Source organism: Perognathus longimembris, chromosome 16 (genome assembly GCF_023159225.1).
Source record: "Perognathus longimembris pacificus isolate PPM17 chromosome 16, ASM2315922v1, whole genome shotgun sequence".
Taxonomy (NCBI): Eukaryota; Metazoa; Chordata; class Mammalia; order Rodentia; family Heteromyidae; genus Perognathus; species Perognathus longimembris.
This window is the reverse complement of record NC_063176.1, coordinates 50,685,030-50,712,935: the sequence shown is the minus strand read 5'-3', so window position 1 is coordinate 50,712,935 and position 27,906 is coordinate 50,685,030. Positions and strand designations below refer to the sequence as shown.

Below are 27,906 nucleotides of genomic sequence, written 5' to 3'. Positions count from 1 at the left end.
TTGAAAGCTCTGGCGGCAACCACGCCCCTGGATGCTCTGGCGGCTGGATGGTTGGTTGCTGGGGCAATTCTTGAGCAGCTTGCGAGGGGACCGGGGCTTCGCGGGGCTTCTGTGGTTCCGGCGGCGCCATGGTAGCCGAGAAGAGGATGCTGCCCCTTAAGGAGGCTTTCCAGCTGGCGCAGCAGCCGCGCCAGAACCAGGCGAAGCTCGTGGTGGCTCTGAGCCGCACTTACGCCAAGGTAAAGGCGGCCTGCCCCGCGGCCTCCCCTCGGCGCCCTGCTTCTCTGAAGGCCTCGGCGACCCCCCCCCCCGTCCCCCTTTCTCTGCCTGCCGTCCCCAATGGGCCTCTCATGGCGTGTGCGTGTGCGTGTGTGTGTGTGTGGTCGAGCCCGGGATTTGAACTCAGATCCTCGAAGCTGTCCCTGAGCCTTGGTGTTCAAGACTGACTAGCCAGCCACTCCACGACTTGAGCCACAGCTCCCCTTTTGGCTTTTTGGTGATTCAATCGGAGAAAAAAAAAAAAAAGAGTCTCATGCACTTTCTTGCCCGGGCTGGTTTCGAACCTCGATCCTCAGATCTCAGCCTCCTAAGTAGCTAGGCTTACAGGAGTGAGCCACCGGCCCCCGGCCCCTCCTCCTCCTGGCTTTTGGGACTCCTCACTCTGCCTGTCACCTTGCGCATGGTTAATTAACACTTGATTCCTGGTGACCTGAGCTTCGCAGTGAGCAGGCGACTTGCCCCGAGGTCTCCGGGGCCCAAGTGACCCGCCACGATCGCCCCGGCATCAGCGTCACACGGGAGTTCCCCCTTTTGCGTTTTGGCATTCACGCTACCCCATCCCCTTGGGCTCCCAGCGGGTGTGGACCCTTAATCCTTAGTCTACAGAGTAGATCCTGAAGGGATCTCCGTTCGCAGCAGAAGGGCCCACCTTCCAGTTACTTCCAGTTATCTTCAGTTTCGTCCCTGGATTGGTTGAATCGAGTTACCTACCCTACATCAAGTTAATCTTCAGGCCCCGACGCTTCCTGAGCGCGTAGGGACAGTGTAAGTGGGGGAAAAAAAATGTATTAATGTAAAAGCCGAGAGAAATTGATGAGCCTGCAGTGTAAGGGTAAATTGTCACGCCGAATTGAAATCCCTTTGCGCAGCCCTTTAAAGATAATAACAAATCTCAAGTAAATTTTTAAGTGAGCATAGCAAAACTTGAAGGATGCTGGGTAGATGGGAAAGTTATACTAAAAGTAGTTTGGGGTTGATAGGCCTAAAAATGATGCATGTCAAAGCCAGTGTTGTTTTTGAGTTGTTTAAGGAAAAGCATGTTTGTACTAAATTGGTAATATATTGAGAACTCAGGGGTATTGAAAACAAATCGTTTCACTGTTAAAATCCGTGCTATTTCCTCTCTGGGAGGTGCCGTTTGTAAACTGGAGTGAAGTTTGTGTAGATTTATCCCTCCTGCTAGTTTGGATAATTGAGCATTTACAGATTTTAGGTGGCCTGGCTTTTCTGTTTTCAGCACAATTAAGGGAATGTTGGGATGAAGGAGTTTCTTTTGCCTTTCAGGTGGATAATAAAACAGTTTTTCATGAGGAATTCATTCATTACCTGAAATATGCCATGGTAGTCTATAAGCGGGAACCAACCGTGGAGCGTGTGATAGAATTTGCAGCAAAGTTTGCTACTTCATTTCACCAATCAGATACTGAAGATGAAGAAGAAGAGGAAGATGATGGAATTTTAAATTATTTGTTTACTTTCCTCTTAAAGGTAAAAGCTAGGATTTTCAGGACATAGTGTAGAAAACTTTGCTGCAGAGTTTATGTATTTTAGACAACAAAATACCTGGTAATGGGGAAAAAATATCTGTAAACAATTCTCTAACAGAAAATCTTAACTGTCATTAAGATATAAACTTTGTCGTTTTAAAATAACCATCATTAAAATTTTAGTGATCTGCTTAAATAATTGCTCATAGGTGTTAGCTTTAAATGAACCTTTCTTTCTCTTTTTTTAATTAATTAAATTTTTTAACTATCAAAGTAATGTACAGGGGAGGGGTTACAGTTACATATGTAAGGCAGTAAGTGCATTTCTTATCAAACTTTTTAGCTCCTCCATTTTTCTCCCATCTTCCCCCCTTCCCAGTCCTGGTTCCCTCCCCACCCTCCCCTGAGAGGCAGAGTTGGTTTACAGCTTATTGTAAGTATTGCTGTTGCATTGGTTCTCCTTTTACCCTTCGTCTCTCCATTTTGGTGTTCCCCTTCCCTAGTTCTGATCTTTCTCTTTTAAAAAAATTTGCTTATATAAGTTATGCAGGGGAGATTTCAATATTATATTTCCACACACTTATAATGCACTCAGTCTCTCCCCCGTATCATACTTCCCTTCTTTCTTCCCGCACTTTCCCAGAACACTATCAACTGTTTTATTGTCATAGTTGCAAGTGACCTATTTTGACTATATTCATCCTCTTTCATCCTCCTTGTTAACTCAGCCCCTTTTGCTAGTCCCCTCCTCAGAGTCTACTTTTTGCCCCTTTCTCTTAAGTGAGTTTTCTCTTTTAGAAGTAAAGCATATACTTGCAAAACCATTTGGTGTAAACCAACTGAATAACTCATGGGGGGGGGGGGGAGAATGAGGGAGGAGGTAACAAATAGTACAAGAAATGTACCGAAGGCCTAACGGATGAAACTGTAACCTCTCTGTACATCACTTTGACAATAAATAAGAAAAAGAAAAAAAAAAAGAAGTAAAGCCTGGGTGGGTACCAGGGGCTCACGCCTGTAATCCTAGCTACTCAGGAAGCTGAGATCTGAGGATTGCCATTTGAAGCCTGCTGGTGCAAGAAAGTCCATGAGACTCCTAAACAACAAAAAAGCTGGCAGTAGGGCTGTGCCTAGAATGGTAGAGCACTAGCCTTGAGCAAAAAATAGCTCAGGGACAATGCCTGGGCCCCACTTTTAGGCTCCAGGACCTGCCAAAACCAAACAAACAAAAGAAGTAAAATATGAATTTCTACAGAGAAGATGTTTTTGTTATTAGTATACTTTTTTTTTCCAGACTAAGGTTGGATAAAAATTTGTATATGCAGTGTAATATATCTGCAAGTGTGGATCACTGTTGTCATTTTTTTTTTTTTTTTGCCAGTCCTGGAGCTTGAACTCAGGGCCTGAGCACTGTCCCTGGCTTCTTTTTGCTCAAGGCTAGCACTCTGCCACATGAGCCACAGCGCCACTTCCAGCTTTGTCTGTTATGTGGTGCTGAGGAATGGAACCCAGGGCATGGAGCGTGGGAGGCAAGCACTCTACCGCTAAGCCACATTCCCAGCCCCGCTGTTGTCACTTTTTTGAAATCTCAACATAGAGCATTAAAATGGTCTTGATTATTTAGGAAGGATGTGTAACTAGGAATAACATTTACTTTGTTTTGTGTAGTCTCATGAAGCAAACAGCAGTGCGGTCCGGTTTAGAGTATGTCAACTCATAAACAAGCTTCTGGGGAGTATGCCAGAAAATGCCCAGATCGATGATGATTTGTTTGATAAAATTATGGAAGCCATGCTTATTAGATCGAAAGATAAGATTCCAAATGTGAGAATACAGGCAGTTTTGGCTCTTTCTCGGCTCCAGGATCCCAAGGATGATGAGTGCCCAGTGGTTAAGGGTATGTGTGATGTCCCAATAATTGTTTCAGTCTTGTTGGTTTTGTTAATTCCTCCTTTTTTTCATTAACTGTGTGTGTATATACATACATATACATATACACATACATATATATATGTGGTAGAATGATACCCTTGTTGTAATTTAAAGAGCAAATTATTTTCAGGACTTTTGAGGTCTGCTTTGGTTCTCTCTCTCTCTCTCATACCTCTTCCTCCTCCTTCGCCTTCCCTTTCTCTTTCTCTCTGTCTCTTACTCAAAGATAAATCTTATCATGAATATTGGAAAGTTTTAATTAAGCTACTTAATCACACATCCATCTAAATGTTAATGTTTTGCCTATAATTTTGTGTGAATCATACTATATTTTCCTGACTTTTTCTCAAAATAATTCCTAATTCTAGCATTCATCTATTGTTTTTGCTATGTTGTAGCAAAGACTTTATCATTATTATTGTCATTATTATTACTATTATCATTATCATATTTTGGCAGTTCTTGAACTTAGGGCTTTGCCCTAGCTAGGTTGATTTTGTTTCAGATTGAGGCAGCCCTTTTTTACTGTAGTTATTTTTCAGATAGAGTCTTTTTAATCCAGCTTTCGTGAGCCCATAATACTTCTACCTATCTTTTCCTGCATAGTTGAGGTCACAGGCATGTACCTTAACATTCAGCTCATTGGTAGAGATGCGTTCTCACCTGGTCTTGAACTATGACCCTCCCGATCTCTGCCTCCCAAGTAGCTAGGATTATAGGCATAAACTTACTTTACCCAGCCAGTAGTCTATTAATTTTTTTAAAAATTAGTAGGCTTGTTATATTTAGATAATTTGCTTTGAAAAATGGTGTTCGGCATTTTCTTGGTGCACAAGTTTGAGGATTTTTGTAGGATTTTGTGCTTAAATGTAGAATTGTGCTTAAATGTATGTAGGGCTTTGTCTTTATTAGATAAAGTACAGGTAAATCTACAGAGTGATTTATCAATTAAACTTCTTAGTAAGAGGTCATATCATTGTTCATTGGTCCATATCCTCTCCAGTGTTTAGTATGACAGAATCTGGAATCTGATGGTATACATAGTACATTCTAGTATTACCTTTCTTCTCATAGTTAGCCACAGATGCTGTAGTCATTATGTATTGCTTCAGGATCGAGGATCCATTTTGAGGAATATGCCGTTAGGTAATTTTTTCTCTGTGAACATCACAGAGTGTACTTGGACAAGTGTGGATGATACAAGATTACACTCAGTATGGCTCTTTGGTGAATTCATGAGATGTTTGAGGCTTTCTGAAAGAGGCTCTGAGTACAAACTCTTTCCTCTCCAAATCAAAATACTAGATCCTTACAAATCATGTTGACTTAAAATAAACTTTCTCAGTTCGGTGCTGGCCAGTGGCTTATGCCTATAATCCTACTTACTCAGGATGCTGAGAACCGAGGATTATAGTTCAAAGCCTGCCCAGGCAGGAAAGTTCATAAGTCTTACCTATAATTAATCACCAAAAAAATATTGGACGTAGAGCTGTGGCTCATGTGGTAAAACACTCAGCACCCAAGGCCCTGAGTTCAAGCACCAGGACCAGCACCAAAGAAGTAAAAGTAAATAAAAAATAAAATGAGCCATCTTGTGGCTTTCAGGGTTGTTACAGTTTTAGCCTTCCTTTCTAGTCCATTTACTAATAATATTCTGTTCTAAAAGGGGAAGATGGTAGAAAAAAAATTTATTTCAAAAGCAAATGTGTAAGACCATTTAAGATTAGGAGTAGGTGTCCTGATCATTTTATTTATTTATTTATTTATTTATCTATCTATCTATCTATTTATTTATTTATTTTTATTTATTTATTTTTTTTGCCAGTCCTGGGACTTGGACTCAGGGCCTGAGCACTGTCCCTGGCTTCTTTTTGCTCAAGGCTAGCACTCTGCCATTTGAGTCACAGCGGCTCTTCTGGCTGTTTTCTATGTATGTGTTGCTGGGGAATTGAACCCAGGGCTTCATGTATACGAAGCAAGCACTCTTGCCACTAGGCCATATTCCCAGCCCCTGATCATTTTAAAAACATCAAAAAAAATACCAGAATGTAGTTATTTCATTACTATTATTAAGCTATTTCTTTGGTCTTAAACTGTATTACTTTATTTTTTTAGCATATACTACTATGATTGAAAATGATTTGAATCCAGAAGTTAGGAGAGCAGTGTTATCATGTATTGCTCCATCAGCCAAGACTTTGCCAAAGATTGTACAGCGCACCAAGGATGTGAAAGAGACTGTCAGAAAGTTGGCTTATCAGGTACATAAGTCCAATTCCTTATGTAGCCATATTCTTCAAAGACAAACTGTTTTCTTAAGGTACTTTTGATAATTACTTAGCATATAATAATGATTTGTGCAATGTACATTACTCGGGAGACAGTAGGCACTCGACACAATTATACTGTATTAAATGTGTTGACAGAAAATGTTTTGGAGAGTCTGTGGTTCATCTTCTAAATGGTTGCTATGTTATTAAGTAAGAAATCTATACAATGTGTTGAGGTCAATGACTCCCCCCCCTTTTTTTTTTGTCTTTTTAAGGTTTTAGCTGAGAAAGTTCATATGAAAGCAATGTCCATTGCTCAGAGAGTAATGCTCCTTCAACAGGGTCTCAATGACAGATCAGGTAAGGTAGATTTTGAAGTCAGATTTAATAAGGCTTAGGAAACAGTATCATAAATTACATTGAGAAGGGCTGTCATTACATAAACCTGGTAAAATTTGTCTTGGTGTATACCATATAGAAAACATTTCATAAGGTTAAAGATCTTGGTTATCTTGAATCAGGAAAAGGAATTCTTTCAGCCTATCTGTTTTTTTTGGTTGTTTGTTTTGTTTTTAACAAAACTTTATTTTTTTTTTAAATGCCATCATTACAAATTTAAAATCCAAGGGAGTTCCCTCCTGCTCCCCTCCAAAACTTCAGGGCCAATTCTTCTTTAAAAACAGAATATCTAAATAGGCGACAGATGGTTTCCATAGACATTCATGCATTAGGCTGACCTTCAATGGACAAAACACTCTTCAGGCAGCCAAACAACCAGGGTTTGTAAAGTTGCCTTTCTATCCGGAATTGAGAGCTTAATTCTGTAAAAAAAAATATGGAACGCTTCATGAGTTTGCGTGTCATCCTTGTGCAGGGGCCGTGCTAATCTTTATCTCTGTATCGTTCCAATTTTCATATATGTGCTGTGGAAGCAAGCACAGCCTATCTGTGTTTTGTGGAGAGGAATTATTCTTAATTTTGTAGAGTGAGTTAATGTCAGAAGTAAAACAGAATCTCTTTTAGGCTTTTTTCTTTCTTTAAAACAAAAATACTAGGGCTGGGAATATGGCCTAGTGGCAAGAGTGCTGGCTTTGTATACATTAAGCCCTGGGTTCAATTCCTCAGCACCACATATATAGAAAATGGCCAGAAGTGGCGCTGTGGCTCAAGTGGCAGAGTGCTAGCCTTGAGCAAAAAGAAGCCAGGGACAGTGCTCAGGCCCTGAATCCAAGCCCCAGGACTGGCAAAACAAAAACAAAAAAAACCCCAAATATTAGTTATTTGCTGGTGGCTCACTCCTATAATCCTAGCTATACTCAGGAGGCTGAGATCTGAAGATCACAATTCAAAACTAGTCCAGGCAGGAAAGTCTGTGAGACTTTTACCTCGAGTTAACCACCAAACAAGCTGGAAGTGGAGCTTCCAGCTCAAGTGGTAGAGCACCAGCCTTGAGTACAAATAGCTCAGGGTCAGCACCCAGGCCCTAAGTTCAAGCGCCATGACTGATACCAAGAACAAACAAAAACTATCCTTTTGTGTGTGTACCTTAATATATTTTTTTCTGTGCATTAGAAACAGGAATGGTGAGACCAGTATAATCCTCCGACACCCTTTTCTGTTAAGCTAGATAATCTGCATGTAGGAATGATGTTTTTTCAAGTTCTTATCTTTCATGACAAAGCAAAGATGGCTCATTTTGCTCTAGTAAAAAGAAAAAGCAAAAAAGATAACTTGAGTTTGAAACACTAATGACTAGGATGACTAGGACTAAGAATAATATCTGTTCAGCGATATGTGTTTGTTGTAATTTACTGCTGTAAATAGCATTCTTATAATAAATGAAGTCAGGGAACAAGTAAAATACTATATATTCCAGTACCCATTAAGTCCAGGAGATAGGGAATGCAGACTTTTTGTAGACTGGTGGTAGTTGGGCATTTAATGGTCAACTTGATCCATTTATATTTGGAAGTTTTATCTTTAGGATGCTTTGTTCTCACTGTAATCTCTATATTTGTATTATAAATTTCAACATATTAATCTTGATCTAATAAAATTATAGTAGACAAAATATAGGATTTAACAGCTAGGGGGAGCTTTTGTTTATGTATTTGCAAATGGCTCTCAATAGATTCTGTGAAGCAAGCCACGCAGAAGCATCTTCTCCAAGGATGGCTACACTTCACGGAAGGAAATATCTTGGAGCTGCTTCATCGGTTGGATGTAGAAAATTCTTCCGAAGTGGCAGTCTCTGTTCTCAATGCTTTATTTGCAGTGACTCCTCTCATTGAACTTGTGGCGATCTGTAAAAATAATGACGACAGGTACATAAAGGGTTCATGATTTGAATTTTACTGCTGATGACTTCTAATTAAAATTAGTTTTCCCGTCCCAGAACTTCAGATTATATCAGTACCTCTGATCTGTCCCCCTTTACTTTTCTCTTGTGGTGTTTCTCACCTTGGTAGAAGAACTTGGTACTTTATCATACATTGTCTACATTAGCTGTAATTCTCTCTCTTCCCTTTTTATTTTATTACTCTGATTTCTTGAGAAAAACGTATGCACCTATTATGTTTGATCATTTGAATTTTTCCCTTTCTTTACTTTTGGTCTTAAGTAGTTTCTTTTTTTTCCTTCCCATTCCCTTTTGTGTGGCTAATGACTATAATTTTAGTGGTACTTACAAATCAAATCTGCCTATTTTCCTTCTTGTTCCCCTTTTTAACTGGATATAAGATCATGGTTTCTCTTATTCTCTTCCTTTTAAATGAAGGAAATTGATCCCCATGGAAACATTAACTCCTGAAATTGCTTTGTATTGGCGTGCCCTCTGTGATTATTTGAAATCAAAAGGAGATGAAGGCGAAGAGTTTTTAGAGCAAATCTTGCCCGAGCCGGTAGTATATGCAGAGTATTTACTGAGGTAAATTTTCTCTTTTGCTTGCCTTGCTTGTGCTGCCATGTGTGTCGATCTCTCAGGCCTCTGCCTCAAGGTCATGCATGCTCTGTTGGGGATCAGTTACAGCTGCTGCTATGGTCGTGTAGGGCAAATGGGCAGGTGCACCGAGTGTTCCTAAAGGACCCTGTGGTGCTTACTGTGCGGGAGAGCACCACGTCAGTGTGGCTGGCGTCAGTGTGCCATGTGCTAGTTCCTCAGTACTGCTAAGATAGGATTTTATGGTTGTTTTTTTTTTTGCCAGCCCTGGGCCTTGGACTCAGGGCCTGAGCACCATCCCTGGCTTCTTTTTGCTCAAGGCTAGCACTCTGCCACTTGAGTCACAGCGCCACTTCTGGCCATTTTCTGTATATGTGGTGCTGGGGAATCGAAGCCAGGGCTTCATGTATAGGAGGCAAGCGCTCTTGCCACTAGGCCATATCCCCAGCCCAAGATAGGATTTTATGATCATTTCTTGATAACGATCACGTGTCACTTTTTGAAATTTGTTGAACTGTTTCTCTGTGCCGGGTAGTGTTTTAGGTTTGTGGATTGTCGTACTATCCCTGTCACAATGACTCACCTCTGCTGTGCTAGTGCACAAGCGGCTGAACACAATGTGTAAATGAATGAGGTGTCTTATAGTCTGGCAAATTTTCATTGGCTTTTATTGGACACTAATTGGAATTTTACACAATATTCATGTAAAACAGGTTTTTCCCTTTGTTTTAGTGTAAGTTATTTTTAGTGTGTAAGTTGTACGGAAGCAGGTGACATTTTAAGATTGGTGCATGGGTTTAGTTTCATATTCAAAGGATAACTTTTTATGGCCAGTTTTACTATTGAAAACTATTTGCTATTGAAAAGTGGCTTTTGCTTTAAAGTTGTTTTTTTCCCCCCAAAATAATGCCTTTAAAAAATTATTTGAGCTGGTGCTGGTGGCTCATATCTAATCCTAGCTATTCAAGGATGCTGAACTTTGAGAATCACTGTCTCTTATCTTCAATTAATCACAGAAAAAACTGCAAGTAATGTAGTGGCTCAAGTAGTAGAGCTCTAGCCTTAGCAAAAAGGAGCTCAGGGATAGTCCTCAGGCCGAGTTCAAGCCCCAGGACCAACAGCACAACAAAATTGGATTACTATAATTTCCACTTCACCAAAATTATATAACTTAAATATATATATATATGTTTATATAAACATTCAAATACAGAATTACATAGAAAAATGTGAAGTTATCTTTTCTCCTTTGCTTCTCCAATTCTACCCATCTTATAATTTAGGATGTATACTTTCAAATCTTTTTCTGCTCTCCCATTTTTTTAAATGCATTATGGAGTTTTCTTTTTAAAATATAACTAGCATGCCATACATATTACTTTCAACTATTAGTACCAATATATGGGCTGGGATGTAGCTCAGTGGCAAAGCACTTGTCTAGTAAGTGCAACATACTGGGTTTGATCCCCAGAACCAAAAAAGAAAAGAAAAAAAAAATCAATATATGTTGTAGCATATAAGTCTATTACAGTCTTAAAGCTTATTCCATAAAATAGTAGCATTAAAAAATTGTAGTTGATGGTGTTTGTTCAAATAATAATACAGGAATGAGATAAAGACCCTAAAAAAGGATAATGCAAGATTGTGGAATATCCGCAAAGAAAAGGTCATTGTGTTGATGGATTACTTATGTAATTGCTATTATTATTACTATTATGTTAAAGAAAGAGTGGTAGTGCCACATATAAGGAAAGATTAGACCTTTATGACTAATTGGATTTTTGGACAAGAAATGCAGAATTTGAAAGACTACAACACACTGATACATTGAAATAGTTATAACTTTCAGAGAAATGTAATGTATCTTTGGAAAATATTCAGGAGAAAACTTCAATCATTATACAAGTATAATTTCTAAATATTTGCTAACATTTATTACAGTATTACAGATTTATTCCATAGATCAACTTATTACTTGATATAAACAAGTAGTATTTAGACTAATATAAACAGAAAAAGACCCTTTTCTGACTGTAGGTGGGAATTAATTCCTATTTGGCACTTCATAACACATTCTACTTTATTAATTCTGCTTGTTTCAGTTATATCCAGAGCATCCCAGTAGTTGATGAGAAACAGCAAAATGATTTTTCATACATTGGAAACTTGATGACAAGGGAGTTCATCGGTCAGCAATTAATTCTCATGATCAAGTCTTTGGATACCAGTGAAGAAGGAGGACGGTATGTCTAAATGTTAATACTTGTTCTCATTTATTCTTTAGTCTTATAAATGCAGTCTTGTTACAGTACAGTTAAGTTGATCTACCATAGCATTCTAATGTGCTTCCATCTTTTATATCAAATGCACATATACTCATGTGTCACTTAATGACAGGTGAATGAGGAATAAGAGGAATAACTGTGTCGTTAGGTGATCTTGCTGGTGTGTATGCATTCACAAGCCTAGCTGGGGTGGGCCCATTTTCCTTGCTACGATGGAAACCCTGATGCCTAGGTAGGAATTGTGACCATATTTCAAGAATAACCACTGAGGTGTAGTTCATGGTAAAAGGGGCTGCCTAAGAAGCACAGAGCCCTTAGTTACTGCCAAAGAAAGTAAAAACAAGAACAAACAGGGCTGGATGGAGCTCAAGTATTAGAGCATGGTAATTATGAAGCCCTGAGTTAAAACCTCAGTACTGTGCACTTACTGTATATGCTTGACTTTTCTGTGTGTGGCAATGCAGTAGGTTTGTTTTATACTCGCATCGCCAGAACAATACATCGAACTTCAACACCATTGTGCCTGTGGTGTCTTAGGTCCATCACAGTCTTATAGGAGCACTATTATGTGTGGTCTGTCATTGTGTGAGATGTAATTTTTTTGTTTCTGAGACAAGGTCTTGCCCTACAGTCAAGGCTAACCTGGAACTTACTCTATAGCTCGGGCTGTCTTTGAAATCAGTTATCTTGCCTTAGCCTCCCAAGTGCTGGGATTATAGGTGTACACTATTATGCTAGGTTACGTGAAGAATTCTATGACACATGATGGTATGTGTAATTGTATATGCATAGACACATGGTCATAGTACAATTTCTTCAGAAGAAATGAATATTATCAGTATTTTTCTTAAAATCTCTTATTTCAGAGAAGCCTAATACTGCTGTTTAACAGGTTGAGTCTTTGCTGTTATTTTGTCATTCTGTCATGCTGACTTACTAAAGATTAGAGAATAATATATGCATTTTTTTACAGAATATTAATTTTTTTACTCCAAGGCTGTACATAGTACTGAGTACTGGTGGCTCATGCCTGTAATTCTGTCTACTCAGGAGGTTAAACTCTGAGGATCATGGTTGAAAGCCAGCCTAGAGAGAAAAGCCCGTGAGACTCTTATGTCTGGAAAAAAAAGCTGGAAGTGTGGCTTTGTTTCAAGTGGTAAAGTGCTAATAAGCAAAAAAGGTCAGGTACAGCACCCAGGCCCTGAATTCAAGCCCCGGACCGGCACACACACAACTTCTGTACATAGGGATTTTTATACTGGTAGTGACACATAAATATGAAACATAATGAAACAAACAAATTTTAAAAAGCCTAAGACAAATACACATCTGTAGAGTAAGGGAAATGTTAGAGGTAGAATGTATTTGGGCAGAGTGATATTAAATAAGTTAAATAAAAGTAGACTTGTTTTCGTCACAGGAAACGACTGGTGGCGATTTTGCAGGAGATTCTGACGCTACCCACAACGCCAGTAACCCTGATTTCTTTTCTTGTTGAGAGGTTACTCCATATCATCACAGATGACAGTAAGAGGACACAGATTGTAAGTGCTTTTCCTCCTTGATGAGGATAGGAGTTTTGTGATACTTATAAGCCTCTCTGTGGGTTATGTGCATACATACACATTTGAAAAGCATCTTCCGCCTCTCGTGTGCCTACCACCAGGTTGAGTCATCTGATATGGGAGGAGTGACAAGTGGGATCCAGGTTTTCCCATGGAGTTCTGGGCACTGTGTGCTAAGAGCTGCCTCACGTGACACTCTGTCTGCATTGACTTTTGATAAGTTATTTAGCCTGCTTGTAAATACAGATATAAATTTTGGCCACTATACACTTTCAAGCGTGAACTTTTTCCTCAGTTAACCAAAAGAGAGAGATCTGTATTGTTTTTTCATTAAAAAAAAGATGTGATATTTAATAGGTGAAGTCAGAGGTTATTTCTATTAGCTGATTTGTATATGAGCATATGTTTTACGTATATCCTTTCTTGAACACTTCCCACATAGTGCTTGTCCAGTATCTGCTTAGGTATTTTCACATGAGACAATGCCTTGAAACATTCTTTCTTAATAGCCTATTATTCAAATGGCTCTATAATGAAAGTCCTGAATTTGTCATATTATATCATTGCATATGGAGTATGTTATTACATATATATTATGTATCCAAAGGAAAAACAAAAAGATATATATGTAAACTTCTAAAGAGCTGAACAAGAGAGGAATTGAAAGTGGTAGGTGTAAGGGTTGCTGAAAGGAGATCACCGTGCAGTTCAGGCAGGAGCAAGTTTACTGGAATGGCCAAACTGTGAACAGTAGTCAGAGAACTTTAGATTATAATATCTAATTTTCTTTTCAGTTTTTTAAACATATGAGGGATAACTTATCTTTAACAAGTACGTACCTATTCATCTTCCTTTCAAATAATTTCACTTTCTAGTGAGATGCATTGTGCAGTTTTTGCCCTAAAATTGTCTCGCAAGCAGATTATGTGCTTTTACCTGTTATTTTCTCTGGTGTTCAGTAGATGGCAGATACTGCTTGCTGTTTTCTGTAGCACTTTGATGTTACTTGTTAAAGCTTGTACTCTGCATTGTAATTTTGTTTACCAGGTTACAGAAATTATTTCTGAGATTCGTGCACCCATTGTTACTATTCGTGTTAATCCATCTGATGCAAGAAAGAAAGAACTCAAGGTATGTTTCTTCTACATCAGAGAAAGGCGTTAGTAAGGTAGCTATTTGGTTTAACAAAGTTAGATTGTTGAATAAATATATAAAGGTCTATAAAATGTTACTGGATTATGTCACTCTTCAAGGCTGACTGATCCCTTTTGCCAGAAGATTGCAATTTTGTTTTATGTTTGACCCCTTAAATTCTAGCTTATTAAGGCAGTAAATAATACTTTTGAGTTTGTCACAGATTTTCATGTTAATAATTTTTGTCTGGTGTGGAAATGATCAATTTATATCTTCCCTTAGGTGGCTGAATTAAAAGTTAAACTTATTGAAGCAAAAGAAGCTTTGGAAAATTGCATTACCTTACAAGATTTTGATCAGGCATCGAAATTAAAAGAAGAAATAAGAGTACTAGAAGAGGCGAAAGCAGAACTGTTGAAAGAGACAGAACAACTTGAAATTAAAGAAGTCCACGCAGAGAAGGTAGAGTCTTTTTTTTTTCCCATACTAAATCTCAGCTGTTATTATCTCAACTGACTCTTGCTTTCTTTAATTAAAAAAGGTGAAAATCTATTCAGTTTGGAGACTGTGACTGCAATATGAATTAAATATTTTTTAAAAAACATTTTTATTTCTCCTGTTTCTATTTTTGGACTTTGAAGAGGATCTTAATGTAATGTACTTTAATTATCATAGCTAGGACTGTTTGTTTCCTTATCTTGCCAATCCCTGGAATCTGACATCTTTTTTGTTTGTTTTTTTTTTTTCCCATGTGAGGGAAACTAGTTTTCTAGTGGTTCCCTTGTGAGTTTCTTTATTTGTCTTGAATAGTTAAGTGACTTGTGAGAGTCTTTGGACCTGTCTACTTCTAGGAATTACATTTATGGTAACCTTGTCATCCTAGTTTCTTGGTGTCTTTAACAGAAGTTAATCAGCCTTGTTATTCTTAATCAAATACTAATCTTGATATCTAGTAACACTTCTCTCTAGTAGTTTTTTTTTTAACTTAATAATTGCTTGATAAATTAGTCTCTTATACAGGTTATTCTTTTCCTTACTTTTTTTTGGTCAGTCATGGGGCTGTACTGTGGGCCTGGGCACTGTCCCTGAGCTCATCAGCTCAAGGCTAATGCTCTTCCACCTGAGCCACAGCACCACTTCCGGTTTTCTGGTGGTTAATTGGAGATAAGGGTCTCATGGACTTTCCTGCCCAGCCTGGCTTTGACCCGTGCTCCTCAGATCTCAGCGTCCTGAGTAGCTACGATTACAGGCATGAGCCATTGTAGCTAGGCTTACAGGCATGAGCCACCGGCACCCTTTCCTTACTTCTTTTAACATAAATTGCGACCAATAACACACATGCGTGCATGTGTACCCTTCCCCATTCCCTTCTCCCACCCCTCATATTTTGGCCGTATGGATTTTTTTGCCCAGGGCCTTGCATCTGCTGAGCTTTGCAGGCTCTTGCAGGCTTTACCCATTGTGTGCCCATCTGGAAAGGATGTGCAGAAGATGTTCTTACCGGTGCTGAATGTTTTGTCTTAATTTAGAATGATATGGAGACACTACAAAAGTGTCTTGTTCTGTGCTATGAACTGTTGAAGCAGATGTCCATTTCTACAGGGATCAGCGCAACTATGAATGGAATCATTGAATCTTTGGTATGTGATGACTTTATTTGCTGTTGTATTTTAGCCCCAGTCTGCCTCATGTTATAATGTGCTGATTAGTGTTCAGCAGAAGGAAAATGTTATTATTTTGAACATCTGATGAATTAGATACATAGATAGATAAGCTACTTTATGTGAGGATTAAGTAAGATAGTCTGTAAAGGAGCTAGGACATAAGTTATCACTCAAAAAGATTTGAAAAAAATCATTTTTTACTGGAAATAGATGCAGAATATCTTTATTCTTGAATACGAGGAGACACTGAAACATACAAGAAATACTTTATGTTACTGGAATTGTGCTGTATAAAAAGATTAAAGTTACATTGTGAATCCTGTGTAAGTTTATTATGTTTTGTAATTTTTTTTCTTTTGGCAGTACTGGGATTGGAATTCTGGGCATCATTCTGGCTAGGCAGGCTCACCTTGAACTATACCTCCAGCCCTTTTTATTTTTCCTAGTAGCTGGGATGACAGAAGTACATCACCAGGCCCCGCTTTTTATTGGTTGAGATGCAGGTCTCACAATATTTTGTCCAGACCTTTCTTTAACTGTGATCCCTGGATCTCAGCCTCCTAAGTAGGATTGCAAATGTGGCTTTTCACTCTTGGTTATATTTAAAGGTCTTTTAAATGACCTCCTTGGATTAATTCCCATCGTACTGACATTGGGATATAAGGCTGCACAACTCTAGAATAGAACTTTGTGATAGGAAGATAACACAAACTATATGTAACTTTAAGTCCGCACTAACCACATTTTCAGAAATGGGAAGAAAAAAGGTGAAGTTAATTTTAATATATTAATATGTTACATATGCCCAAACATATTTTCATTGAATGTACAAAAGTAGTATAACTTTATCATTTATTTAATATTAAAATACGAAATAATGTTAGTAAGTAACTGAGTGGCTAGAGGCTACAATAATAATGCCATGTTTTGCTGTTTGCATTTTTTTTTCTTTTTTAATGTTTTTGAGATGAAATTTCACGAAGTTATCAGGCTGGCCTTAAACTCTTGGGCTCAGGTAGTCTTCCCATCTTAAAGTCCTCAGTAGCTGGGGCTTCCTTCCCTCCCTCCCTCCTTCCCTTCCTTCCTTCTTTTTCAATACTGGGATTTGAACTCCAGGCTTTGCGCTTGACAGCAGACATGACCTCTGTGTGTGTGTAGTACTGGAGCTTGAACTCAGAGCCTGGGTGTTGTCCTTTAGCTTTTTCAATCAAGGCTGGAATTCCACCACTTAAGCCACAGCTCCACTTCGAGCTTTTTAGTGGCTAATTGGAGATAAGAGTCTCATGGACTTGAATTCTCTGATCTCAGCCAGGATTGCAGGTGTGAACCAGTGCTGTGTCTCCTGCCTCTGGCTGGAACTTTTTACTTCGATGGTGTTGTTCATGTAAAGCTCATTCTGAATAGACTCCAACTCTTACAGGATTATCTTCAAATTGTTTTTACTTGGGATTAGTGAGAAGTAGACAGTCTGAAATCTTAAGTTCTTGGATTGTTGTGAGTTTTGAAAGTCAATAAAGAAAATCAGTTTGTAACTGAAACTTCTCATTACATACTATTATTGAAACTTGATGGGGGAAAAATCATAGTTAAGTAAAACCCTTTTGCTATTGACACTTGCTGTGGTAAAGCACTATTAGATTTTATCAATTAAATTGTAAGTGAAATATAAATAAATACTTTTTTGTTTTAAAGTGGCTATTTCAATGGCTATAATGACTTCTGCTTCCATGATCTTTCTATTAGATGGCACTGAGTAGGAGGTATCAAAGTCAGATCAGTGGAACTAACTAAGAGCAGGGGTAGGTAGCATGGTATAAGGTGACAGGGGGAAAGACCTGAGGGGGAGTGTATGTCATATTCAGAACTTCCTGTTCTGTGATTGTTGCAGTCCCTGTAATTAGTTCAGCCTCATGATCCAGTGACAGGAAAATTGCACTGTGGTTTGTTTCATTTACGATTTACATTGACTTAAATGACCGTATGGGAATGATGTAGACCTATAAAATCACATGGAAATTATCATTTTGGCCATGATTTCAATATACTCTTATTAATTTCTTCCTTGGATCAAATTTAATTTCTAATTCCTTTTAGATTCTTCCTGGAGTAATAAGTATTCATCCTGTAGTAAGAAATTTGGCTGTTTTATGTCTGGGATGTTGTGGGCTACAGAATCAAGATTTTGCGAGTAAACATTTTGTGTTACTATTACAGGTAAGATTTATTGGTTGACAAAAATCTCAATTTCCTGAAGTGCTCTATATATGGTGATAATTTTGATATTCTTATTTATTCAAATTCTTATTGATGATGATTGTAGGTATCATAGGGACTCATTTATATTTTGGTTTCTCAAAACTGTCTTCATAGCAAAGAGGTGAAATCTCAATTTAATTAATTAATTATTATTATTAATTTTTTTTGGTGGTAGTACTGGGGTTTCAACTCAGGGCTTTACATTGGCTGGGCAGGTACTCTACTACTAGGGCCACAGCCACATAAAATGATATATGATTCATTTTAGTGCACATAATGTGCTACTAATGTTCTAGACTTCATAAAAATATGGTAAATCAGTAGAAAAAGAAAACAAGGTACAAGTTGCTGTGGTAATGGAACTTACATTCTAAAAGGGGAATCATACAATGAAAAAATATGCCAGATAAAAATAAAGACTGGTCAGGTGCCTATAATCCTAGCTACTTAGGAGGCTGAGATCTGAGAATTGTGATTTGAAGCCTGCCCAGGCAGACAAATCTGAGAGCCTCTTATCTCCAGTTAACCTGCAAAAAGCTGGAAGTAGAAGCATGGCTCATGTGGTAGAGTGCCAGCTCGGACCGAAGTGAGCTCAAGACTCTGATGTGAAGCCCTAGTACTAGCACCAATTAAAAAAAAATATATATATATATATATATGTGTGAGTATATATATATATATGTGTGTGTGTGTAAGTAGCTAGAAAAAGAAATCAGTAATGCAGGAATGAGAAGGAGTAAAGGAGACAGACAGTCGAAGAAGGCATTTGTGCTGCTGTAAGAGAAGTTGAAAGTATGACTTTAATCTCCATCATCTTGCCTCTGGTGTTGCCACATGTAATGATATTAAGAAAGCTGCAAAGAATTTTCATTTAAATTAAGGAAGCTAAGGAGGGCTGTAGTTGCCCATCTTGAAAAATAAGTGATAGCACAGACCAGGTGTTTGTGAAATGATTACTTTAAAAGGCTATACTTAAGCAGTGGATTTTTTTCCCCTTAAAGGAAAACCTCTTATCTCGAAGCATTCTTTAATGTTTATGACATTGCCAAGAAAAGGAAATGAGATCTTGGGGATATCATGTGTTCTGGAAATGGTCAAACTGATTTATGGCTTTTGTCCAAGGAAGAAAATTAAAACTACTTATGTAAAAAAAAATTTTTTTAAGGAATTTCAGGGCTTTGCTTTAATTTCCTGAAAGATTATGGAGCTAACCAACTCATTTCCATGTGCAGTGATGAAATTCAGATGCCTCTTTGCTTATACTTATCCCATGTTATGATTGTCAGTAAATAGTATTGTTGTGAGCCCCTTTGGGGAACATGGAATGCCACTATTATACTTAATAGGATGAAGTTTCTTTTTCAAATGAATTGGAAGAAAAATCTTAGTACTTTGTCCAGATGAATCGTATGTTTTTCTTGGCCACATATGTAGATTTACTCCGAGATGAAGAATGAAGTTCTATATATTATAGAAAAGATATTAATTTTTATACCAGCAGGTATTGGCATCTGTGATTCTGTTGGCTATTTTATTATGAAGTTTATTGATTTTTATTGATGCCTAGCAAATAAGATATATCTTTAAAGAAATGTTGCCAAATATTGTCAATGAAAAACATCTGTCTGTATTTCACATACTATTCTGGGTGTGAGTTTTATCTTTTATTAGGGTCCTTAACAAGGGCAGGGTCCATGATCAAAAGAAATTAATCACTTCATAGTTTCAATTATCAATGCTCTATCACTGGAAGCTTTTTCAGTTAGAAAAATAGCTATCTTTTTATGGTAAGAAATCTGTTTTGTGGTAAATTTAGTAACAAAGCTGGTGTAAGAAATGTATAAACACTTGTTAGAGTAGCAGAAGAAGAAACCATTTCCTCTTTCAGTGGCCATTACTGTAGTTTGTAGAGGTCACAGAGGAAGGACGACTTGCTGGGGTCGTGAGGGCCTGGCTTGCAATTTATACCCAGTGCCTACCATAATGCATTGTTCTAAGTGTTTAGCATAGACACATGCACAGGGCTTGTCTTCAGAAAACATGTGGTACACATGTTCTTAAGGTTTCGGAAATTTGAGTCATTCTTCTCAGGTAATTTGACCTACCTCCAGCTGAATTATATTCATTTTAAAGACCAACTTTATATTAAAGAATATAGTTAATTGTTCGTAATAGAAATATTCTACTTTTTTTTGGTAACAACTTTGAAATTTGATGTGGATGTTTGTAACTGTTGACTTCTATGATTCCCCTTTTTATAGAAAAATCTAGTAAAACAAACTGGATTCATTATTAATGAAATCTGAGTTTATTGAGCTGATAAGAGAGAAATATACTTTTTTATTGTATATTTTTTATTGTATAAAATGTATTATGTTTTTCTTGACAGATTGGCCAAAACAATTTTAGTGTAACAAGTTTTTCTATGTCTTAGAAAAATAAGAAGATAGTTGAAGATACTATTCTTTTTTTTTAAATGAAATTAACAAATACTTCAACCTTCTCATTCCACATTGTTTTTTTTTCAACAAAGATCGAAAATTGTAGATCTAGATATTATAGCACAAATAAATACTATGTCTTTCCAAACTTAATTCTATGTTGGGGGGATGGGTACTTGGGTACTTGAACTCAAGGCCTTCAGCTGTGTGCATTGTTTTTAACTTGAAATTTTAATTCTAGAGTTTTAGGAAAAGAATTATCTGTACATTTAAAGAATGTCATTTAAATTTCTCTAAGAAAATATGTATAATTCACTTGCTACAGGATGAACAAAATTGCATCATTTTACTGAACTCTTTTGGGGGGAAATCTCTCAATGTAGGTTTTGCAAATTGATGATGTCACAATAAAAATAAGTGCTTTAAAGGCAATCTTTGACCAACTGATGACATTTGGAATGGAACCATTTAAAATTAAAAACATCAAGGGCCCTCAAAGTGAAGGTGCAGAAATAAGCAGTAATGATGAGCTGGAAGTCAAAGAAGATGAGGAGGTTGCTGCAGCCAAGAATGTTCTAAAGCTTCTTTCAGATTTCTTAGACAGTGAGGTGAGGAGTGATTTTTATTATTTTTTAAAATATCACTGTAAAAGCCTACATTTTTTTTTGGACTATCCTACTGGCCATAAGTAATAATCTTTATTATGTTCTCAGGCCTTATAGTTCTGTCTAAATTCAAATTCTTACCACTTAACTTTGAATGGCTTGTTACTGCTGTCAGGAAGGTTTGACATATTTAGAAATTTTAACTTGCATACATGGTGTTGATTGATCAATGTAAATCTTCAATAATGTCATTATTGCCCCTGGCCTGTTTCTCACCTCAGATAGGGAGGGTACTGCCCATTTGTTGGGATGATTCTTGAATTCTCTCAACTTTGTGCCATTCCCCACATATTCTGAGAGTACAGTGCTGAGTGAACGCAAGTCTGACCTCCAGGCTGTTGTGCGCCTTGAATGCCTGTGTGTGTGGCAAGCGCATGCTGTTGTATGTCTCTGCGCGTAATGTTTCCGGATAGCCACATCTCCTGACATTTTTAACAAAATTCCTCCTGATGCCTGTCACTCCTCTTAGGTTTCTGAACTTAGGACAGCAGCAGTGGAAGGCCTAGCCAAGCTGATGTTCTCTGGGCTTTTGGTCAGCAGCAGGATTCTTTCTCGTCTCACTTTGTTGTGGTACAATCCAGTGACGGAAGAGGACACTCGGCTTCGACACTGTCTGGGGGTGTTTTTCCCCATGTTCGCTTATGCCAGCAGGTACTGAGTCCTACCAACAAATCCGACTCTTCCTTGAAGTCAGTCAGGTTCCCGTATGTCATCTTGCTGTTCAGACTCTTCGCCTATTTTAGTAGTGTATGAGGCAATGAGAGCTTAGGTAGATTTTATCTACCTCAATTATTTGTCTTTTTTCGTGGGTGAAAATACATTTTGCCATTGTCGGATATATATTTTAGAGTTGTGCTTTTTCCTCTTTCAATAATGTTCTGCCAACATTCTTTCAAATGGGTTTCAACAGGACTAACCAGGAGTGCTTTGAAGAAGCCTTTTTCCCAACTCTGCAAACACTGGCTAATGCGCCTGCGTCATCTCCCTTAGCTGAAGTAGATATCATGAATGTTGCTGAGTTGCTTGTAGATCTGACAAGACCGAGTGGATTGAGTACTCAAGCCAAGAATTCCCAAGATTACCAGGCGAGTGAGTCTGTGGTGAAGTTGCTATTGCAGGGCTCATTGAGTCTTCAAACATTGGCTTACTTCCTATTCTCCTAACCCGGGGAAGGATAGGTCAAAGAACAGAGCTTATTTTGGTTTTTCACGTCAAAAAGATGTCAACTGCAAACTGACCTACAAATTTATCTTCAGTGTGTTCCTAAATCCCAAATCCTATTGAAACCAGTTGTGTATTATTGAAGGATGATAAAAGATACTGTGCAAAATATGGCAAGGGGCACAATGCCACTGTGAGTACTTTAAGACTTTGGAGAAGGGCAAGAATTAGGTGATAGGAAGAGAGAGTATATAACATTGGTAGTTTCATACTTTGGCCTTGTTTGCATTGAGGAATAATGGGTGGAGTGAATCTGAGAAGATAGTACACGTGGATAGCTGTGCAAAAGCATGTTTTAAATACCAAATTAGGGGACGGTGAAGTGGACTTCATTTGTAATGAGTTAACATGCAGGTTTTGTATGAAGTAGTTATTAGGAGTAAAGCTGCTACTCAGAAAGGTTCATTTGTGGTCATGGATACTTCCATGAACTGGTGAGAAGAAAGGAAGGAGAAACAAGTTGAGAGGCAAGAAAGATGGAGACATCACGAACATGTCCCACAAATGTAAGAATGAGAACAGAAGACTTCACAGGAGCGAGTTGTTGACAGCTGAGGAATACTGCTCCTCTCGGCATCTGGAAGAAGGACATAGCGGAGACCGAGGCCCAGCTCAGTCACCACGCAAGCTGAGGCCTCTGGGGATCCATGGGGAGTTCCACAACTGGCATATTCCTTTCAATTGTGCAGGACTGGGGCAGGCTGCGCTGTTGCGTCTGTGCATGGGTTGCTAAGTCATTGCATGTTCACTGATCCTCAGTGGAAGAAGCTTGAGTTTGGGCAAAATCCACTACCATCAGCCTGGCTTGGTTCTGTAGCTGGAACTCGGCTCCAAGACTCATAGTAATTGGGAGACCCCCTCAGTCCCTTCAGTAGATCTGAGCCTGCGCTTCCAGAAATGAAGTAGCAGTCAGGCTGGCGGTGCATGCCTGTAATCCCAACTACCTGGGAGGTGGAGGCAGGAGGATTGCTGGTACAAAAGGCAAAGTTAGTGATACCCTTTCTCAAAAGGGCTAGGGCATAGCTCAAGTGGGAGCCCTGGTTCATTTTCTAGTACCATCTATCAGTCAGTCACTCAATCACTCTAGAAATGAGTTTTATTGAGGCGGGGGGCGGGGGAAGGACAGGTCATGTTTTGTCCAAAATATTTTACATTTTGAATTAGGACATTTAGTTGGAAATATTTCTTCAGATAGGTGGAACTATACTGTATTGGTATCATTTTCATTTTACATTTTCTCTTTTAATTTTCTAGGCCTTAACAGTACATGACAATTTGGCTATAAAAATTTGTAATGAGATCTTAACAAGTCCGTGCTCACCAGAAATTCGGGTCTATACGAAAGCTTTGAATTCGTTAGAACTCAGTAGCAGTCTTTCAAAGGATCTTCTGGTTCTCTTGAACGAGATTTTGGAGGTAAAAGGGTTCCTAACTACTCTTAGCCAAACTGTCTTCAAATATATCCAAGTAGAGGGCTGGGGATATGGCCTAGTGGCAAGAGTGCTTGCCTCGTATACATGAGGCCCTGGGTTCAATTCCCCAGCACCACATATACAGAAAATGGCCAGAAGTGGCGCTGTGGCTCAGGTGGCAGAGTGCTAGCCTTGAGCAAAAAGAAGCCAGGGACAGTGCTCAGGCCCTGAGTCCAAGCCCAGGACTGGCAAAAAAAAAATTATATATATATATACACACATATATATATATATAATCATATACATATCCAAGTAGAATGTATATGATTGTGACTTTGCTCATTTTATGTTTGTAATTACATTTGTCTCCTCTTCAAGTGGTTGTATAAAGGGGTTCCTATTTAACCTGTCAGTTGATGAGTTCAACACATTTTAAGCCATGTCACTCTTTTCACCAGTCTCCCTTCCCCGCTACCCTAACTTCAGTTCATTTAAAATATTTTTTCATCTGTTTCCTATAATTTTAGAATATTTTGAAACAACACATATTGATATATAACTTAGAAAAGGTTAGAAAATGTTTGTGTTTGAATGTTTTTTCTTTAACAGCAAGTTAAAGATAGAACGTGCCTGAGAACCTTGGAAAAGATCAAGATTCAGTTAGAGAAAGGAAACAAAGGAATTGGCGACCAACCCATAGACGTACAGGAAGCCAGTACCACCGCACCTGTTCCTCTGAATGAAGATGGTAATGACATGCCAACTGAATGTTTCTGTGATGCTGTCTTCTTAAACTTACTGAGATTTAAACAAACTAACCAACCATGATTGGATGGGTCTCAAAGCATCTTTTTTTTTTCCAGTGAATCCACTTTGGAAACAATCCACTCTGGAAACTGCCTTCTGCGTTCATTGAGTACATGTCTCACTGTAACCAGGAGTTTCCATTCCTAAGTATTCACATTCTTTGGAGCAGTGTTTTATGATAACCAGTATTTGTTTATTTATCGGATAGATTTATTTATCTATTACTAGTAGCTGGTAATATTTTGCCAACCTTTGATGAAAGATGAAAAGTTCATTCAAAGTATTTCATGAGGCTATTCTTTTAAAACTTGACATTGTGTGATTTTCATTAATAGAAGAGAAGAAAGAAGTATATATGACTCCTTTGAAAGCACCCAAATCCACCCAGCAGAGTTGCTCAAAGTCTACCCAGCAAAGGACTAATCGAGGTAGTGTGTGGATTGCCCAGAGCTTGGAATGAAACATATTTGTCTTCTAGTTAAAATGTTTTTCAGGTTTCCTTCTTTAGTATAAATATTTTTTAAGCATCTTAAGAGTAAAGACTTTTAAATGTGTTAGGTCTCCTTAGCTTTAATACTCTGAGTTTTCAGAATATATATATATATATATTTATATTTATATAAATATATATAATTTTTGCTTATATCTGAAGATTATAAAATGAACATTCTTGTAGTTGCTTCTGATGGAAGGAAATAGTGCACAAAGGGTCCTGTTGTAAAAGGACTATTTGGCCTAAACTAAGAATAGGTAAAAGCCAGCCACTGGCAGTTCACATTTGTAATCCTAGCTACATAGAAGGCCCAGGATGTGGAGGATCCAGATTCAAAGCCAGGCCAGACAGAAAAGGTTTGGAGATAGAATATAAGCCAAGAAAGTAAGAGGCTCTGTATTCAAACCCTGGTATTGACAAAAACAAAAGCATAGGTTAAATGATACTTTCTTTGTATGACTGGACGATTTTTCTTTTTTCCTAGTACTTTCCTGTGCTTTCTCTCTCTCTCTCTCTCTCTTTTTTTCCATTTTCCCTTCTAATTTCATATTTTCCCACTGGAACTTATTTCCCAAGGGATAACCAATAATGGAAGATTTGTTGGAATAAATAAATGTTTACTACTTAGGGGACCACTTGGAAAAAGATCTGAAATCCACAATCTTTTTATTATTTTATTTTCCGTATTACAAAAACATAATGCATGCTTATTACAGAAGAGTCAGAAAGTACATCCAAGCAAACTACATAAAGAACGCTAATAATCCTGCCCGTCAGCCAGCCAAGATTTTAATCTTCCAAACATGTCTTTAGGTTCTTTTCTAAGCAGATTTAATTTACTTTCTAAAATGGAATCTGACCATAATGTTTCATAACAAACCAGAGTTATTCAAGCACCAATTATTGGATATTGTTCCAAATTAGTCCCATATTGTTGGACAACTTGGGGATAAATGCATTAGTGAGAACAAGTAAATGAGGTACAAGGGGTAAAGATGAGGAGGGTATACAGTTTTCAAAACAAATTGTCACATGAAAATTGGTTTGGATCAGATTAGTTTTAATCACATAGTATCCTGTAAGAACTCAATCCTTTTTGTTACAAAAATAATCTAAACGTCATGTATGCATGCTGTATTTTATTTCTTGCAAATGAAGAACATCACAGATCAAATTTTGCCCCACTTAGGCCAGCAGGTGGAGTTTTTGCTACCTCCAGTATATAAAGGTTCTAATTTTCACATTGAAATGTACTTTAGAACATGTGCTTGCATTTGCTATGTATACATTTAAGTATTTTGTAAGGAGCCATAATTTTGATTACATTTAATTTCCAGGCGGCTGTGGTAACATGAGTGGAGCCCTTGCCCACTGTTCTAGAAACTGCGGTCGGAAAATGGGAGTTTCACAGCAGTTCTGAGACAGTTTCAAGATTAAATATTAAAAGAAAAGTCAAGTTCTACTTTCACACCTGCTCCAGGACCCAATCTGTTCATTAGTCTTTCTATACACATTGTGTTAGAGCTATATAGGTTTTTATGGTTGGCTTTTTCAAGACCATGTCTCCCTAAGTAGATCAACCTCAGCTTCCCAAATGCTGAGATTACAGGTGTGTGCTAACATACCTGAGAAATTTGGTTTTTACGTGCTTTTTCTGTACTAAATTGAGCTAAAATTTGCCTCTTTATAATGTGCACGTATGATTTTTCCCTTGCCCCTAAGCAGCTCAACAAAGAAAAGAAATGGATGTAAATTTTGATCTTGCTTGAGTTCTTTTTTCTGTATAGCATTTTGGTAACTGGAATCCAACATAGCTGGTATGTGTTGAAGAAGAATTTTGTATTGAAAATGAAACAGTTAGTCTCCACACTAGATCTAAAACCATGAAACGGTCCGTTTTGACTGTGAGTTCTACTGTCTTTAAGGTCGGAGGAAAGTGACCATGTCAACCAGGACAAGTAGAAGACGCCAGACTGCCGAGTCAGGCTCTGAAAGGTGTGTGACACACTTCACAAGTGTAAAGAAGCATCTTCCTCTTTGTTGTTCGTTTTGGTTTTCTGGTGTAAAGTAAACAAAAAAAGTAATTTTCTTGGCAAGAAAACTCAGTATATAAGATAGCAAAAACTACAAGTAGCCATGACTTTGGCAAAGAGTTGAACATTGCTCTGTGAAGAGCCTTTGCTTTCTTAGGGCTTGTACAGTTTTGCATAGAATTCAGCATAGTATTAGGTAGCTATCTTGAATGTGTTCTCAATTTCTGCATATAATCCTAACTACATGACCCTGTGTGTATTATTCCCTTTGACCTTGAGTCAGCCAAGTCTAATGCAAGTTTCATACAGTTTATAGGAAGTTAGTTAGGTGCCCCCTAATTCACTCCGTCAGGACAGTCTTTTCTGGTTATTGCTTGAGAGTTTCGTTTTAAGGTTAGTTAATGGAATTAGGCTATGGATTCCCCAATGCTAGAATTTCAGAAATGAAAAGTTTTACTTATAAATTAAAGTTTTGTGTCTAATGCAATATACTTTCAACCTCTTTTTAGTGATCAGGACTTTCTAGAGCCAGAACCAGTTTCAGAAGTGAGGACAAGATTACCCAGACGAGCCAAAACCGCAGCCCTGGAAAAAAGTAAACTTAACCTTGAACAATTCCTCCAAGCAGATGGAAATTAGTCGAGATGATGGAGTCCTTGAAAAGTCTGCCTATTTCTTTAATAAAGTTGTTCTTTTAAAATCATACAAAGCCTGCTGTCTTCCTGTGGACTGCCGCCAGTGTCTGTTGATGTGATCACAGGTCATCTTTAGGAGTCACACTGATTTGTTTCATCAGCATCTGAGGTGAGTCTGGGGTTGGTTTTAAATGAGGTCCCCTGGGAGGGCAGGGGCGCGGCTCAAGTGGTAAAGGGCCCGCCTCCCAGTGACTACAAAGTAAGCTCCCCAGGTGGCGGTTAGGAAGTGGTGGTGGCCTTAGGGAAAAACCTAACTAGCTAGTGATTTACATCTTCTGGAGAGTTGACTGGGAGCAGATCCACAGGTGGGAACACCTTAGGACACATTT

The 27,906-nt window shown here is 38.1% G+C and overlaps 1 protein-coding gene and 1 non-coding gene across 2 annotated transcripts; one reads left to right on the top strand and one right to left on the bottom strand.

The window, feature by feature from the left end:
- The first annotated feature begins 19 nt into the window (after positions 1 to 19).
- On the top strand, positions 20 to 27,906 carry Ncapg (non-SMC condensin I complex subunit G). The gene is made up of 21 exons (XM_048364772.1): positions 20 to 239; positions 1,564 to 1,767; positions 3,435 to 3,663; positions 5,814 to 5,959; positions 6,244 to 6,328; positions 8,100 to 8,292; positions 8,745 to 8,894; positions 11,009 to 11,149; positions 12,612 to 12,735; positions 13,804 to 13,887; positions 14,173 to 14,352; positions 15,420 to 15,530; positions 17,649 to 17,768; positions 20,635 to 20,859; positions 21,386 to 21,567; positions 21,827 to 22,001; positions 23,392 to 23,553; positions 24,159 to 24,297; positions 24,692 to 24,784; positions 26,775 to 26,844; positions 27,392 to 27,906. Exons 1-21 carry the CDS (start codon positions 129 to 131, stop codon positions 27,519 to 27,521), a joined length of 3,054 nt encoding a protein of 1,017 aa, XP_048220729.1. The 5' UTR covers positions 20 to 128; the 3' UTR covers positions 27,522 to 27,906.
- LOC125365064 lies at positions 6,798 to 6,907 on the bottom strand. Its single transcript, XR_007213621.1, has one exon. It is a non-coding gene; the product is annotated as a U6 spliceosomal RNA (small nuclear RNA).